Here is a 16453-nt window from a genome sequence, read left to right as displayed (position 1 = left end):
GGCCGGCGGGCAAGGCAGGGCAGGAAGGGGTCGGACGGGGCGGCGCATGATGAAACTTTGCGGCGTGTTTCAACAGCAGCTGGCGGCGGGGGCGGAGCCGCGGCCGGCGGGGCCGCCTCCTCCATCGCTCGGCGCGGACGGTGGGTCTGTGTGTGCCGGCGGCCAGCACCGGGTAAGGCGGCGGGGCTGGGTCGGGCAGGGCCGGCCGGGGAAGCCGCCGCGGTACTCGGCGTCCTGCCGGCGGCTGGAGGGGGAGCGGTGGGCCCGGGGTGCGCGGCGGCCGCCGGAGGAAAGGGAAGGGCGGGGAAGGGCCCGAGGGGAGCGCGTGAGCGCGGAGGGAACGTGCCCCGCGTGCCCGCGGGTTACCAGGAGGACGCTCCAGATGGTGGGAAAGCCCAGCTCCATGTGCCGAGGCTGAGGTCCGCAGCGCCATCGCATGAGCGGATGGGGCAGATGTCGGAGGGGGGGCAGTGCTGTTGCAGTGCCGCGCTCCCTTTGGCACGCCTTTTGCAACCCCGCGTTCCCGCAGCTGTAGGTTTTGTGGCTTTGTGACCCTTAACCCTAATGGCCGCGTTGGGCTGATGTCTCCAGCGACATCACTTGATCTGGAGGTCCCCAGCTTCAGCGCACCTGCCCCGTTAGGGTTGGGGTTCGGAGAGCTCCAAGGCCTGTGTGCATCTCCAGAGACCCCGGGGCTGCAGCAGCGGAGTGCCGGCGGAGCGTGGCTCTGCAACAGCAGTGCTCCCTCCGCGCCTTTGCCACCGGGGCCTGCCACGCTGCTGATGGGGAGCTCCAGTCTAAATCTATGCCCCTTGGACTCGAAACAGTTCACCTTGTCCTGTCACTACTTGCTCAAGAGCCTCCCTGTTTGTTATAAACCTGCTTTGAATGTAAAGGTGACAAACTGAAAGGATATTTAATGTTTCTGCTCAGGTGATGTTACTTCAACATATCATACTCTCTAACCAGTAATGATTTGTTCTATCTGTGCTCTCTCTATATATAAAACATATACAGCCTAGCTGTATCTGAAGGTAAAACTTAAACCTCTCTTCTTGCTGGCTAAAATTTGCTTATCGTGCTTTGAGCAAGTCAGGTTTTACTTCATTGTTAGTAAAGCCTGCTGTGCTTATCAGGCCTCGTGGCAGTTAAGTGGTTGTTAGCCTACATCTGTTATCTCTGGTTTTTAGGAGTGTGGTGGCTTGACCTTGGCTGGATGTCAGGTACTCACCAAGGCACTCTATCACTCCCCACTTCAGCAGGGTGGAGTAAGGGGAAAGAAAATATCATGAAAAATAATAAACCTTATGGGTTGAGATAAAGACAGGATACTTTTAAGGAAAAGTGAGGATCGTGCACAATCAAAAGGAAAAAACCTGATATTTTATTCTCTCATTCCCATGAGCAAGCAATGTCCAGCCACTTCCTGGGAAGCAGGGCTTCAGCACATAAAGTAATTGCTCTTCCTTTATCCTCCTTTCCCTTATATTTTTTTTGTCTGGGCAGACGTCAGATATGGAATATCCCTTTGGAAAGTTTAGGTCAGCTGTCCTGGCTATGCTGCCTTCCAAGATCTTGCCTGCTCCCAGCCTTCTGGTGAGGGGGAAATGTTGGAAATGTTGGCTTGCATTGGTGCTGTGTGAGCACTGGTCAGCAATAGGCAAAACACTGCTGTGATACCAACACAAAACACAGCACTGTGAGGGTTGCTGAGGGGGAAATGAGCTCCTTCTCAGCCAGACCCAACACAAAGTGTCAGCTCTTGCTTAAAGCGTTCACGTCTCTTTCAATTGAGCAGGTTCTCCACGTGCAGGTAGAACAAGAGCCTCACGATGTGTGGTATCTGGGCCCTGTTTGGGAGCGATGAATGCCTTTCTGTGCAGTGTCTAAGTGCCATGAAGATAGCACACAGAGGTCCTGATGCATTTCGTTTCGAGAACGTCAATGGTTTCACCAATTGTTGTTTTGGTTTCCACCGCCTGGCAGTCGTGGATCAGTTGTATGGTATGCAGCCTATCCGGGTGAAGAAATTCCCATACCTGTGGTTGTGTTACAATGGAGAAATCTACAATTTCAAACAGGTATGTTGTATACATGATAAGGCAATATTTTAATTTTTTTTTTGGTTTTTTGGGTTTTTTTTTTGGTTTTTTTTTTTTTTTTTTAGTTTCAGGACTAGCAGATATTCAGAACATCTTTAAAATGTGTTGGACTAAAATATGAGAAAAAAAAGTGAAAATTAGCAAAGAACTAGTATTTAAAGGGAAGTAAATTATCTCGATGAGCTGTGAATCTGGTAGCTTATTTAGCAACATACTTGATCTTTAATACTGAAAAATTACTTTTTAATTGATGAGAAGGGCAATAAATATGCATATCTTTAGGTTTGTTCAGTTGAAAGTTAAGACACATTCTTCATTATCTCTTGGAGAGAATTCCAACCCTCTTTCTCCCCTTCTTCTCTCTTTATAATACAAATGCTTTTAGACTGTCTTGCTCTTCAGTTTCTTTGGTTCATCATTCTCTCAAGTTGGTTGAGTATTGCAATTTTATTATTGCATCTCAGTCTAGATGGGATATGTCACTTAAGATATGGTGTTGCATGCTTACATATTTATATAAAAGCAATAAGCCTTAGGGAGGTTCCAGTATGCCATGGAAGCCCTTAGGTGTCTGCATCAGAAGTCAGGTTTTTTGTGGGGTTTTTGAGAGCCACCTAAGTCTCTTAGGCACAAAACAAGCAGCAATTCTTATATAGCTCCTAAATTATAGTTCCTATATGTCCCTGATGGATGTGATGCTGCTGCTAAAAATATTTTGTCTGACTTAAGTCTGACAGCTGATTTCCTTCTCCCCCATTTTATATGCACAGGCAGAGTGAAAGGGCTAGTTTGAGGAATGGGGGAAGATTAGGCAGAAAGAAATTCTCTGCATAAGAAAAGCTGAGGAATTGTACTGACTGCATAAGTAAACCAAAGATTATTTCCAAAGTACTTTACTCTGCAGAGATGTTGCACATGTCTATGTGTTTTGTTTTTTGCACAGTGGCCTTCTAGTGCTTTTGAACACCAGGGTTATGGGTTTGCAGTTTGACATCCTCAGACAGAAGTATATCCTTGAAAACTTGCCTTAGCATGAATTGCTTAAGACTGCATTGTCAGTCTCATTGCCTAAGAGATGATCCTGGGTAAAATTTCTGCAGTGAGTTGCCCCTGGCTGGATGCCAGGCACCCACCAAAGCTTCCCTCCAACAAGCGGGCAGGGGAGAGAAAATACAACTGAAGTTTAATGAGCTGAGATAAGGACTGGGGGAGATCTCTCACCAAATACTGTCATGGGTAAAAGAGACTGAACTTGGGGAAATTTAATTGAATTTATTACCAACAAAATCAGAGCAGGGTAATGAGAAGTAAAATAAACCTAGAAAAAAGAAACCTTCCCTCTACCTGTTCCTCTTTCCTGAATTCTATCTTCTCCTCCCCAGCAAGGAAACAGGAAATGAGAGTTATAGTCAGTTTATCACATGCTATTCCTACCACTGCTGAAGGAGACTTCTTCCTCTACTCCAGTGTGGGGTCCTTCCCACAGGAGACAGTCCTCCACAAACTTCTCCAGCGTGAGTCTGTCCCACAGTTCTCCACAGACTGCTCCAGTGTGGCTCCCTCTTCCACAGGGTGCTTCCCTACAGGCACAGGCTGCTCCAGGATGGGTCCCCCATGGGATCACAAGTCCCACCAGGAGACATGTTCCAGTATTGACTCCTCTCTGCACAGGTCTGCAGGTCCCTGCCAGGAACCTGCTCCAGCAAGCGTCTCCCATGGGTTCACAGTCCCCTCTCAGGCATCCACCTGCTCCAGCATGGAGCTCCTCTAGGGGCTGTGGGTGGATCTCTGCATCCCTGTGATCCTCCATGGGCTGCAGGGACACAGTTGCCTCACCATGGTCTGCACCAGGGGCTGCAGGGGAATCCAGCTCTGGCACCTGGAGCACCTCCTGCCCTCCTTCTGCACTGACCTTGGTGTCTGGGGTGTTCCTCTCTGCGTAGTCTCACCCCACTCTTCTCTGGCTGCAATTACATCTCTACAATAACTTTTCTTTATTCTTAAATATGTTATCACAGAAGCATTACTGTCATTCCTGATTGACTTGGCCTTGGCCAGCAGTGGGTCTGTCCTGGACCTGACTTTGGCTCTGCCAGACATGGGAAAATCTTCTGGCAGCTTCTCACAGAAGCCACCCTTGTAGTCCCTCCACTGGTAAAGCCATGCAAACTCAGTACAACTTTGTACGCAAAAGTATAATTTCCTTCTTTGGCAGAAATATTTATGTAACTTTTAAACTGTGATTTTACATACAAGATTATTCTTATGAAACAATTACTAAGCAGCCAGTGTTTGCAAATGCTTATTTATGTTTTTCTTTATATTTTTTCTTAGCTGCAGAAGCAGTTTGGATTTGACTATCAGACATTAGTAGATGGTGAGGTTATTCTTCATCTATACAACAGAGGAGGAATAGAACAAACAGCATCCATGCTAGATGGTGTATTTGCATTCATCCTTCTGGACACTGCAAACAGAAAAGTGTTTCTGGCGAGAGATACCTATGGAGTCAGACCACTGTTTAAGGTGCTGACTGATGATGGATTTTTGGGTGTCTGTTCTGAGGCAAAAGGTAAAGCCAGTTGTGTTTAGTGCCTAAATAATCCTGGGTATTTCTGCTGGAGACAAACTTCTTTGTTGGGCTTTTCTTCTTAGTGTGAAGAGAAAATGAACTGTAAGTTCAGTAATATATGAACTATATTTAGTAATATGAGAAGTACACATCATTAAAATAAAACCATTCAAGATGTTTATTTGTCCTTAATATAGCTAAAACAACTTGCTTTTTTATCTAGAAGTTTTTGTGTTCTGGAGTCATAGCAATATTGAACTCAAGATGTTTTATGTTAGGCCAAAGTTAAATATAGTCTATTGACTTAGACTAGACTTATGCTACAATAAACTATATTAGACTTTGGTTTCGGTGTTATGTAGTGAACTAGGTAATTATACCACAAGAACTGCTAATTTGTAAAAGCCAGCATTCAATATGAGTGGAATAGATCAGTCTAGAACCAATGAGTTTTGAAATCACTAAATATATGTCAATTAAGCAATCACTACAGTGTTGTTTTATTGCAGACCCCTTGTTAGCTTGACTACACTTAAACACAAAATTAATTAATAATTGTCATTCACTTTCTCCTGTGCATTTTATACTGTGTCCTGGCCATAATGTAGTCAGTTAGAAAAGTGCTCTTCCTTGTGCTCACAGGGATAAATTGCTACTTGCCAATTAGTAAAACTTGCTGGTTTGCTTTCTCTGCTATCTGCCTCAGCTTGAGATGGCTCAGATCTCTGTGTACATCCTGCCAGAACCAGAATCATGCTTTGGCCAGGGCTGATGGTGACTCAAAAGAGAGTCAAAAGGATATTTTTTTAATACCAGATTTAGGATCTGGAGAAAATATTTGTATATAGTTTCAGTAGAGAGGCTGTTGCGTGAGGTGTAAGTTAACCATTTTAAGTAAAAAACTCTTACATTTTTCTTTTTTTCCCATTTAATGTGTAGGACTTATCAGCTTAAAGCATTCAACATCCTTATGTTCTAAAGTGGAACCGTTTCTTCCGGGTCATTATGAAGTGTTGGATTTAAAGCCCTCTGGCAAGGTTGCATCAGTGGAATTAGTAAAATTTCATAGCTGTAAAGATGAACCACTCCATGTTGCGTGTGATACAGTGGAAGCTCTGCCTTCAGGTAGTACAGGAAAGATTTTGCTACTTACTCTGATTTAAAAGTGAAAAGATACTAATTTTTGAATGTTGTTTTTGATTGGTTTAAAAAAGTACTATTAAAAAAAACCAAAACACAAACAACCTGTAAGAACCTGTAGGGACTTTAGAATTGTTTTTGTAAGCAGTCGTGTACAAAGATGGACTTAAGTGTACCTTGGTATCAAAGGAGATTCAAACAAATATCTTTGTTTCCTGATTAGCATCATCCAGCAAAGTCTAAGTAACACTTTTTGGACATTTCTTACGCTTCTTTTTTCTTTTCTCTGAGCAGGTTTTGATCTTGAAACGGTGAAAAGCAACATCCGTATTCTCTTTGAAAATGCTGTTAGGAAACGTTTGATGGCTCACAGAAGGATTGGTTGTCTTCTGTCAGGTAAGTAGCAAGAACCACAGCAATTCTGTACCTTCTCTCTCTTTTGCCAATCCTCTACTAGTTGAAGGAAAGTATATTGGCTGTTCTGCTGCAGTTCTGCTGTTCTGCTGGTGTGATCTGCATCTCCATTTGCTTTTTAGAACCAGGCAACAGAGAACTTCCTGGTTTAGAATGAAGTTTTCCAGTTTACACGTATCTTGAAAGCCTTACACTTTTAAAGTTTACTATGGGCTGGGATCTTGACTTATTGAGACACTGAAAATTTTAAAGTTAGGCAAATAAATATAGTATTCCTGTTGAAAATCACTTGTATTCTTAAATACATGCAATTTATGCCTAGGTTGATCTAAAAAGAAAATGTGATTATTACATTCACTTTGCACAGAAGAAAGCCTTAGCATGTTTCAGAAGCAGGAGAATTCTTACTTGCCACCTTTGCTTTAGTCTTCATCCTAAACTTCCTTAATTACCATATTGCAGGAGACCATCTGGGCCAAAATTATTTGCCACACTCTTTTGCAGATAAGGTAATAGCTTGTGGTTCAGGAAGTTGTTCACTGACTTAGCTGATCACCCTTTTGATCTGATGGTTCAGTGTTACAGAGGTACCTTACAGAGGTAAGGCTCTGTAACCATGGGTCTGACACCTTACTTCCTGTGTTTGTGTGGCACTTGGTACATGAGAGTTATGGAATGGTTTTCATGCATTCACTGAGCAACAATTACACTCATTTGTCATGAACGCTATTAAATGTGCATCTGAATGAGAGAGAACTGACCAGGAGGTACTGCTGGACCATTCATGCCGTCATAAAAAGTAGGAAGAAGGTAAATTAAACAGGAAGTTACATAGAGTTGGAAGATCTCAGTTTCAGTAAAAAATGTTTGTTTAAACCCCAAATTTCAAATATCAAATTAGAAGGCAGTCAGTAGCTCCTCAGATGCACATGCAGGAAGCAGCAAAACTAAGTGCCCATGCTGGTATAAATAATACCAGCATTTCTCGGTGCTTCACAGTTTTGAGTATGCTTGGAACATCACAGTTAGAGAATTGCTTTTGTTTCCAATCACAGAGGGAATTCTTCAATGTCACAGTGGAAACCTGGGTTTTTATTTTCCTGATTTCTGCATCCTGAGCACTATTTTCTGTGCTCTCCTCAGAATTTGCATGTAATTTTGACAGGAAATGGTCTTGTGGTTTTTTTTGCAGGATAGCATGTCCACAAAGGGGATCAGGTTGGGAATTGTTGCTAATGCACTTAGCTGGAAAAACAGATGCAGACTATGGGAAACAAAGAGAAGAGGGTTTTGCCTCATGCTTGTCAGAACTGCAGGCAGATGTGGGCAGACAGGGGCTGTGTTTTGCTCTGTACTTTGTAGGAAAGCAGCAAGTAGAACTAGCCAAGGATTAACAGAACTAGCTCAGGACAGTAAGAAGGTAGATCCTCAGAGTACATTTAGGCAGCTTGTGCATCTCTTGATTTTATTTTCTGCTTGTTCTCCAAACTGTTCAAATCCTTTCCTCTAGAAAGAAGAGGGGAAAAAAAGGAATGACTGAATAAGAGTGGAACCCTTACACTAAGCATTTTGTTCTTTTACTTAATTCTCTTCTTTTACTTACAGCAAACAAAAATCCATAATCCTGTCAGTTGACTATCAAATGTGTGGGTAAAAGGATGATAGGGAGTGGTTTTAAAATGGAGAATAAATCCCATTTTAGCAGAGTTGAGAAGGGGAATATTTTGTAGTAGTACAATATGTTCAGTATACTTTCTGGTTATCTTAAATAAGGAGTTCCACTGATGCTTCTGACACCAAAAGTACTTACAACTGTCACTGAAGATGTTCCACTAAAGTTGCCTGGTTCTTTTATTAAGCAGAGGTAAATGTGTACTTGTATGAGAAGTACCTTGTATGTAGCTTAAAAATGAAGCCCACTTATAGGATTCCAGTATCTAGACTCCTTAAGGGGGAAGCAAAACATCATTCAAACACCTAATCAGATAATTTGTTTTGTTGGCAGGGGGCTTAGATTCCAGCTTGGTTGCAGCTGTTCTTCTGAAACTGATGAAAGAAATCAACATCAATTATCCATTGCAAACCTTTGCAATTGGAATGGAAAACAGTCCTGACTTACTTGCTGCCAAAAAGGTATCTTAGAACAAACTGAACTGAAAGCAATGCTTGAGCTACTGAATGCTAAACAGTGTATATTAATGGTGCTAACTTAATTGTATGGCATTAATAATAACACTGAAAATCCATTTATTGCTATGATTTATATCAGTTTGCAGTAAATAATTTAGTGCAGTACTTGTTGCTTAATCTTACAAAAGAGGCAACTAGAACCTTACCTGTTTTCTCTTGCATTTGGAAGACTTTAATGACGGAGTCCCATTATTGTCAAAAGGATAGTGCTTTGGACTTGTCTCAGTTCTGCCTCTGGGTTTTAGGGTAGCTCTCCACGTTATAGTTCCTATACTAAGGCATTTGTATATATATTATGTATTGCAAGTTAATTATCAGTTTGTTGAATTAACAGTTTTGTACAAACTGTTTGGCATCTGGGGTACTGTGCAGACTTTCATTACTTTTGTGATGCTTTTTTTCTCAAGGGCAGATATCTGGAATATTTAGAGCCTCTCCAGATTCTGTTAACATTTTAGGCAAGCAGCTGGATGGTCTATTGCAATCATGATTGAACACTGTAATTAAGGAGACCATGTTTTCTCTGGTGAACTTACCACTGCAAGTCAAAGATCTGCTAAGTAATGTCTTTTCTTGGCTTAATGTCATAATTTTCATTGTAGTAGAAGAGAGCTGGTGCTTTCACTAAATGTGTTTGCTTTAAACACAATGTATGTCTATAAAACATTTCAGTTGGAAAGTGATGCATTATTTTGACCTTTTGCAAACAGGTGGCAGCACACCTAGGCAGTGAACATCATGAAGTAATACTTAATACTGAAGAGGGGATTCAGGCAATAGAGGAGGTTATCTTCTCATTGGAAACCTATGATATAACAACAATAAGAGCTTCTATTGGTAAGTTTTTTTTTTTTAATGGCAAGCTTTGGTTTATATCACCCAAATAAAATTTTATACAAACTTACATGGTGGTCTACTAGATCCCTCAGCTGGCACAGAGTCCGGGGACTGGGACTCCAAAGTTCTGCTACCCAGACTTATCTGTGATACCACACTGAGGCAAAAGCAGTTATTTTCAAGTCCCTTACTGCAGAAAGCAACTGTCAAGAACTGTTCTTGATGCTTTGAGATGAAACGCAATAGTTTCAAGAAGAAGAAGTGTTAGATCTGCAGTTCTAAGTTTTCTGCTCTAGTAAGTATGAACCTTGAAGAAAGGGGGATAGTTACAGGTTTTCTTAAGAACTGAATATTATGACAGCAAATCACAGTTACCCTTTCCTTGCATAATTTTGATACTTATGTGAAGTATTTATTATTGTCCTTTAGTAACACAGGTTTAGTAATACAGATTCTTATAATGTACATTTGATTCTAAGAAGTGAAGGGAGTCATCAGCAGCTTCTGACAAAGTACTGCCAGCCTGATAAGAGGGGAAAAGCCCCTAATCCAGTGGGACCTTTTGTGTAATGCAAGCCTACAGCATTTTACCCAGTTAATCTTGTGTTGTCATAAGAGTTATGAAGCCAAATAGGCAACACAGTTTTCAAAACTGAACTCTCTGGGTGAGTTCCCTCCATGAAGATGGGATTTGGCAATGTGAAGTAAAGAATGCATTTCTTTAAAAATTAAAGCATTTTACTCTAACTTTTTTTCTTTGTGATTTGCTGTTTAGTATGATAATGAACTAGATCCTTTTCTTTAGATTTGTAATACTTTTGTTATAAAAGCATCCCATTCAGAAAGATGCATTGAGTGGAAGGCATAATTCTGTTTTACAAATAGTTCTTTACAAAGAAAATTGAAAATAGGGCTTCATCCAGTTCAACTTAGAGTGGTGGAGAGTTAAACAGTAACTTTTGCTTTTCTCCAAGGCTAGAAGGTTTCTTCAGTGCTCTGCTGAGATTAATCATGCACTTAATTTCAAACTGAGTCAGAACAACTCCTTTCTATGTTCCCATGGGAATCCTCCAGTGTTCCCAGGATCACAAGTAGACACATCCTTCTGATATTTTGAGGGGCAAGTGTAAATACACAGTTTAGATGTATTTGCAGCACCTGTTTAGTGTGGCTGTTGGTGGCTTTGAGTAACAATGAGATGCTACTTTACATCAGTTTTTTTGCAATGGAAGGAAGTAGTGTAAGAGGCAAATTTCTAAAATGCTAAATTTTAAACTACTAGCTGTATATAGCCTCATGTATGTAGATGTACTCTAATTACTTTATACTTTTTTTTAAGGTATGTATCTTATCTCCAAATATATTCGGAAGAAAACAGACAGTGTGGTCATTTTTTCAGGAGAAGGATCAGATGAGCTGACACAAGGATATATATATTTCCATAAGGTAATTATGTTCACTATACAGAATGCCCTTGAGCTGCTTATTCTGCCTTTCAGCAGAACATCTGTGATATTTCAAGGTGTGATGTTTGAGAGTTGTCATAACAGTATATTTGTTGAGTTTTTCTTCTGGGTTGGCATAAAATCCAAGGGATTTAATCACCTAAAAAATAGCTTTCTTAATCTTCTGCAGTTCCTGAGACTGTTTTTTCTGTATGTAGTTTTTGCTGGGTTTGAGATTGCTTGGTGATCACTACAATTTAAATGCAGGACAGCCAGCAATGCTTCTCCCAGTGCATCTGTGTTCCCTCTGTGTGCTCCATGCTTTGTTTTTTTTCAGGCACCATCTCCTGAGGAAGCTGCAGAAGAGAGTGAGAGGCTTCTGAAGGAGCTCTACCTGTTTGATGTACTTCGTGCAGACAGAACTACTGCAGCACATGGGTAAAATGTATTCCCTTGGATGCTGAGCACTCATAATTTAAAAGCAAAAGAAGATTAGGCAGAAAAGACTGCTGAGGATTTGTATGCCAACATGAAGTTTTAGGCTTAAGGAATTTGAGGAACAGTAAAGCACACTGCCAGATTTAATCTGATCTGTGACTATAGGGCCCACTGTGTAGCCAACTGAAATATTTTTTTGTCTAGGACTGTACTGGTCTTTACAGAAACAGTGAATTAGAAATAAAAGTATTCAGAGTTAAGGAGGGAAGGAAAACTTGTATTTTACTTTGGAGGTTTAGACAAAGAGAAATCTTGAATCTGATGGTCGTCAGAATCAAAACAAGATACTGAAAAAGGTATGTGCATTAAGTAGCTGACTATTAAAGAGATATTAGGATACAATCTGTGTAACTATACCTTAAAGAATCTCCAAATTGAGTGCTGTAGAAAACAGTATTGTTCTACTAAACAGAAGCATTTTACTAAAAGAAATACATTAATTGAACTGAGAAAAATGTTGGAAAGCTGTCTATAGGTAAGAAAAAATGGTACCTTTGGCAAAGCAGACAGCTTATCTGTTGGGAAGCTTTTGTTGTATATTGATCCTCCCACAAAATTACTTGCCCAGCTTTTTACAATTTTCTTATGTTTTTATTTACTAGTCCAGGAGGCCTGCCATTTGTCTCACAATTTGTTTTGTTCTGAAAATTTTCACCACACTTTCAAGGCTGTTTAATATCACATGCTGGCTGCTTTTGTTTTCCTTTGGGTTCTGCTGCACAACACTGTTAGGTATAAAGAGCCCTTATATTAACAAATCAGAACAAAATTTAAGGAGTTCACATTTATGGAGAAAAGGAAGAAGAGCTAAGAGTGAAGAAGAAAGGATGAAACTACCATTATCAGTTAGGAACAAGAATAACTAAGGAAAGATGTGCAGTGCAGTTCTTGTCAGGATATGGAGAAACAGCCCTCAGTATTTGATTACTGAATATGCAGTATTGGGTTCATTTGTTTTTTTTATCATAATGTGGGTATTACCTGAAGTAGCTTTTTATCAGAGTAGAAACTAAAGAGACAGTGAAATTACTAGGATGCAGTACAACATCTCCTTTCACTTGTGGAGCTGGACAGCATAATGTCTCTTGAGCAGACACACCGAGAGGGGTTCTTTCTGCTGAAGGTTCAGTTAGTGTCATTTTATTTGTTGCCTTCTGTGTCTGTCCTTAGAAGCTGTGGTATGCAAAAGCAGGAAGGCTTTGTGTGTATATTTTTACCACTGGTATAGGAGAGAACTTAGGTGAATGCTGTAGGGCTCCTTTTTGTTGTTTCATGAAAACACAAACAAATGTAGATTTCAGAAATGACAGCAGAATTCCTTGCTTGGCTCTATGATACGTTTACAAATGCTGATGGAAATCCTAGTGATCACCGCTGTAGTTCTCTGAGAGAAAGAAGATTTTTTAAAATGTGCTTTTGCATGCATGTTGCAATGGTTGTTGCAGGTCCTACAGGACATTAGTCTGTAAATTCAGGGTGCTAAACTGCCCAGCATATGGCATTTTAAAACATCATAGTCTTTAATCTGTGTAAATCATACACCTAACTTTACAAATTGGTGAATTAAGTTCAGATAGTTGTAAATATGCAAGTGAAATTTCTTCCAAGTAAAAGCAGAAAACCTGGTATTTATGTGAAAGACAGGGAAAGCTTAGCTTCTGTGGAATTTGTAAGTAGATGACTTGTTGGATTAATTCAGTATCTTTCCTCTTGATTCCCCCTGCTCAGCCTTGAACTGAGAGTCCCATTTTTGGATCATCGGTTTACTTCTTATTATTTATCTCTGCCAGCAGAACTGCGAATCCCAAAGGTACATAAAAGTGGGTTGGGTCCAAGTGTAAGTTTGCAAATTCACTGATACGTGTTCTAAGCATGACCAGATTGCTGAATTGGATGGTTAAGTCCTCCACTCAAATTCAAGCAAGCTCTTAAATACTTTACTGAATTGTTGGGCTGCTGGGAACCCTTTTCTGACCAAAAACTCCTGAAAGGAAACCATTTCATAAGTGTTTAAAGCCAGACTTTTGCACTGCACTGAGACTCATGACATTGTTTTTCTGTTCTGCATACAGAATGGAATTGAAAAATACCTTTTAAGATTGTCTTTTGAAGATTCCAATTTACTTCCCAAAGAAATTCTCTGGAGACCCAAAGAAGCTTTCAGTGATGGTATAGCATCAGTAAAGAAATCCTGGTTTTCCATTCTTCAGGACTATATTGATCAACAGGTAGAATACCACTTTTTCTTTTCTCACTTAGGTGTGTTAGATATGGTTGCCAGTGGGAGGCAGCTCACATGCTTAGTTGAGAGAATAAATCTGTCCATAACAGTTAACCTGAGCTTCCTTGTGGAGGAGTAAGATAAATCTTAATCAATGTCCTTCTAGATATCTGAGTTGGTTAAAGTAATTTGTGATCCTAGTTACAAAGAAATGCTAGACCCTGCCAGAAATTACTGTATAAGGAAATGAACATCATTTAAGTGTCTGGATTGCAAATTAGATTGTGTATCAACAAACACAATGTCTGGGTTACAGGCAAAGCAGCTGCTTCAGCTGAAGGCACTTGCATGAACTTACTGTGCAGCTGAGTAACAACATAATGACTTTATAATGTACTTTGTTTGCATCATTCATTTTTCAAAGCCATCCCTAGCTAAGTCTTTTTGCTTTTTAAAGCCTCTGCTTGCATTGTTAACCAGTGAAGATGTACAGCATTTTGACTCTGTACAAGGGATAATCCTCTCTGGAGTGCAGAAGTAGTTTAATCATGGAGAGGAAGGAATAGCACCCTGTTTAGACCAGAGCTCTGTTGCATGGAAATATATATAGTCAAGCCTGTGCATGGGAGCTTGTCTGTCCTACCACCAACACTTTCTTCCCCATTTTCTTTTTCTGTTTCCTCAGGCAAGAAAGTAGTTGGGTCAGGCGACAGTGTTCTGTTGCCTATTCTGAGCCTGTACTGCTGTAGGAGCAGCAAATTTATGTAACAGACATGAAAAGTTAAACAGCATGATGGCAGCAGAAACTGCTCATTGAAATTGCCTCAACTGGTGCAACTATTTGCCCTTCCTTTCTCAGCCAACTTAGCAGCTGCAGGCGTCTTTGCCTCTGCATCCCAGGTCTTCTGTTGCTAAGAGCATGGTTATTGGTGTCAATTATAACAGCCAACTCTTCCCTAAGCTACAAAAGCAACCTAGGAAGCCACTTACATAGCAAAATTACTGCTTTAAGTTTTTGTATTTGTTTCACAGCAAAGGAAGGGTAAGAAAGAAGTGTCTGACTTTACTAACAAAGGTGGGGGTGTCCCAGAGAAGTGGGCTTCATGTGTCACACAGAGAAATACCAGCAGCATTGGAAATACACTTACATAGTCATAAAGATCAAGTGAGCCTGTGACAAACCTGTGCCTCTAGAATAGATTTGCTTTTTTTTTTTTTTTTCAAAACCGTGGATGTTTAGTGGTTGGTGAATCCTTGTGTGTGTTAAAAAGTTGAAGATATTTGCAGCTTAACTTGAGTTTTGCTTATGTCTGTAGGTTGATGACCTTTTACTGGAGAAGGCAGCAGAGAAATACCCTTTCAATCCTCCTAAAACAAAAGAAAGTTATTACTACCGCCAGATCTTTGAAAAACACTACCCAGGGCGGAGCAGCTGGCTGCCCCACTACTGGATGCCAAGATGGGTTAAAGCTACTGATCCTTCTGCACGCACATTGAAACATTACAAGTCAGCTACCCAAGAATAGACTGTTCAAATAATCCCCATATAAAAGTGATGCAAGCGTTTTGTGTGCACTCTGCTTTAAGAAAACCAAACAAATTATGCAAACATAAAGCTTAAATCGTCTGTAAGATGTACTTTGACAATGCTATTGGAAATGAAGGCTTTCTGTTGTTAGTGTACTATTAAGAACTTATGCTGCTGTACCAAAACTTTGTAATTCATGGGAAAATACTTTCTGGACAAGGGACTACTTTATTTGATGGCTCTGTTTGTTATGTAACCTTGATTGTATTAATTTTCCTTGAAGTCATTTAATATATTTTAGTGCGAGCTCTGTTTTGAGGACTTGAATCAGGCTGAGGCATGCAAACTGCTGCTGACCCTCTGAGCAAAGGGGAATTGGACTCTAGCTATCTGGTGATTTCTGTTTCTGGTTGAGGGTCTTAATCTATATTATTCTATTCTGAATGTCCTTCTACACACTCCTGAAAACCTTGGCCTAGTTTTCAAAAAGTATTTAGATATTCGTAGCTATGCAGAGATGCTTTCTAGAGTTTGCTGAGATCGTGCTGGGTGTTAACTAAATAAATGGCAATCTTCTTTGCTACTGTGAAGCCACCAGTTGGCTGTTCTGTAAATATACTAGCAGTCGAAAGATATTGTGACTGTTATCAAAGAGCAGAATGGATACGAGAAGCCAAGTTATGTCTTTGTTTCTAACTCAGACTTCAGGTTTTATAAATGTATTTATTATTCTTGAAAAAATAGTGTTAACTGGGTGATGTGTTTCAGTCTGATGGAAATTTCATGAGTAAGTATTTTAAGAAATTTTTCATTTATTGTGAGAGTTTTCCCACCTCTGTCATGAAAAGGTCGACTATGTTGCTGCTGAACTGCATGTAGCCAACTGTGTGGGTGACCCAAACCTGTTAACTATAGGTTATAGCTGGACAAAGCGTCACTGACAACAATGGGATCAGATGCCTTGCTTGGGAAAATGGGGGAAAAACTGCTTCAGAAATCACAAGAACCTCTAATACTCTGCTGAAAACACATCTGAATTTTTACCCAAGATAACTTTTTACTAACTACTTAGTCATGGGGGTTACTTTTGTGAAGGTAACTTAGGTATAAGGGTGATCAAGAAATACATGTATGTTCTGCAGATTGACTTGATTAGCATTATGCTCTTTATGAAAACAAATTTTTTTATTGTCCCTCTTGACTAGGAAACCAAAGCCATTTTTTAATTTAAAAGATAAAATATAAGCTGTTCTGATTTGAAACCTTCACAAAATGTCTGGTTGTCTTTTTATTGCTCCACCCTATTCCTGCATTTGAGTCTGTATCCCAGAAACTTTACTGAAACCTTTTGGTGGCACCACAGCACTTGTGAGCTGTCTGTAATATGCTTCTGTAGCCTTCTTTACTTAAGGGCTATATGCTTCTCTTTTTGGATTTCTTTGAAACAGTTAAGAATATTTTGAATTGAGAGAGGAGTGTAGAGTACATGGTTAGGTATTGATGTGT

General features: G+C 40.2%; 1 protein-coding gene across 2 annotated transcripts; it reads left to right on the top strand.

Moving 5' to 3' along the window:
* Nucleotides 1–87: 87 nt before the first annotated feature.
* On the top strand, nucleotides 88–16195 carry ASNS (asparagine synthetase (glutamine-hydrolyzing)). Of its 2 annotated transcripts, XM_062507990.1 has the most exons (12): nucleotides 88–172; nucleotides 1799–2081; nucleotides 4437–4674; nucleotides 5614–5799; nucleotides 6109–6210; nucleotides 8234–8361; nucleotides 9129–9255; nucleotides 10595–10701; nucleotides 11038–11138; nucleotides 12927–13008; nucleotides 13271–13426; nucleotides 14736–16195. In XM_062507990.1, exons 2-12 carry the CDS (start codon nucleotides 1833–1835, stop codon nucleotides 14943–14945), a joined length of 1686 nt encoding a protein of 561 aa, XP_062363974.1. In that variant the 5' UTR covers nucleotides 88–172; nucleotides 1799–1832; the 3' UTR covers nucleotides 14946–16195. The 2 variants fall into 2 exon arrangements, with proteins under 2 accessions (XP_062363974.1, XP_062363965.1); XM_062507981.1 differs by lacking the exon at nucleotides 88–172 and having other exon boundaries at nucleotides 1621–2081.
* The last annotated feature ends 258 nt before the right edge of the window (nucleotides 16196–16453 follow it).

This window comes from Cinclus cinclus, chromosome 1 (genome assembly GCF_963662255.1).
Source record: "Cinclus cinclus chromosome 1, bCinCin1.1, whole genome shotgun sequence".
Taxonomy (NCBI): domain Eukaryota; kingdom Metazoa; phylum Chordata; class Aves; order Passeriformes; family Cinclidae; genus Cinclus; species Cinclus cinclus.
The sequence above is the reverse complement of the archived record's forward strand: the minus strand, read 5'-3'. Positions and strand labels throughout refer to the sequence as shown.

Excerpts from the sequence above, each read along its gene's own strand:
- ASNS (XM_062507990.1), top strand. The coding sequence starts at position 1,833 with ATGTGTGGTATCTGGGCCCTGTTTGGGAGCGATGAATGCCTTTCTGTG. Across the intron at positions 5,800-6,108 it reads AGTGGAAGCTCTGCCTTCAG|GTTTTGATCTTGAAACGGTG; the intron begins GTAGTACAGGAA and ends TTCTCTGAGCAG. Across the intron at positions 9,256-10,594 it reads AACAATAAGAGCTTCTATTG|GTATGTATCTTATCTCCAAA; the intron begins GTAAGTTTTTTT and ends CTTTTTTTTAAG.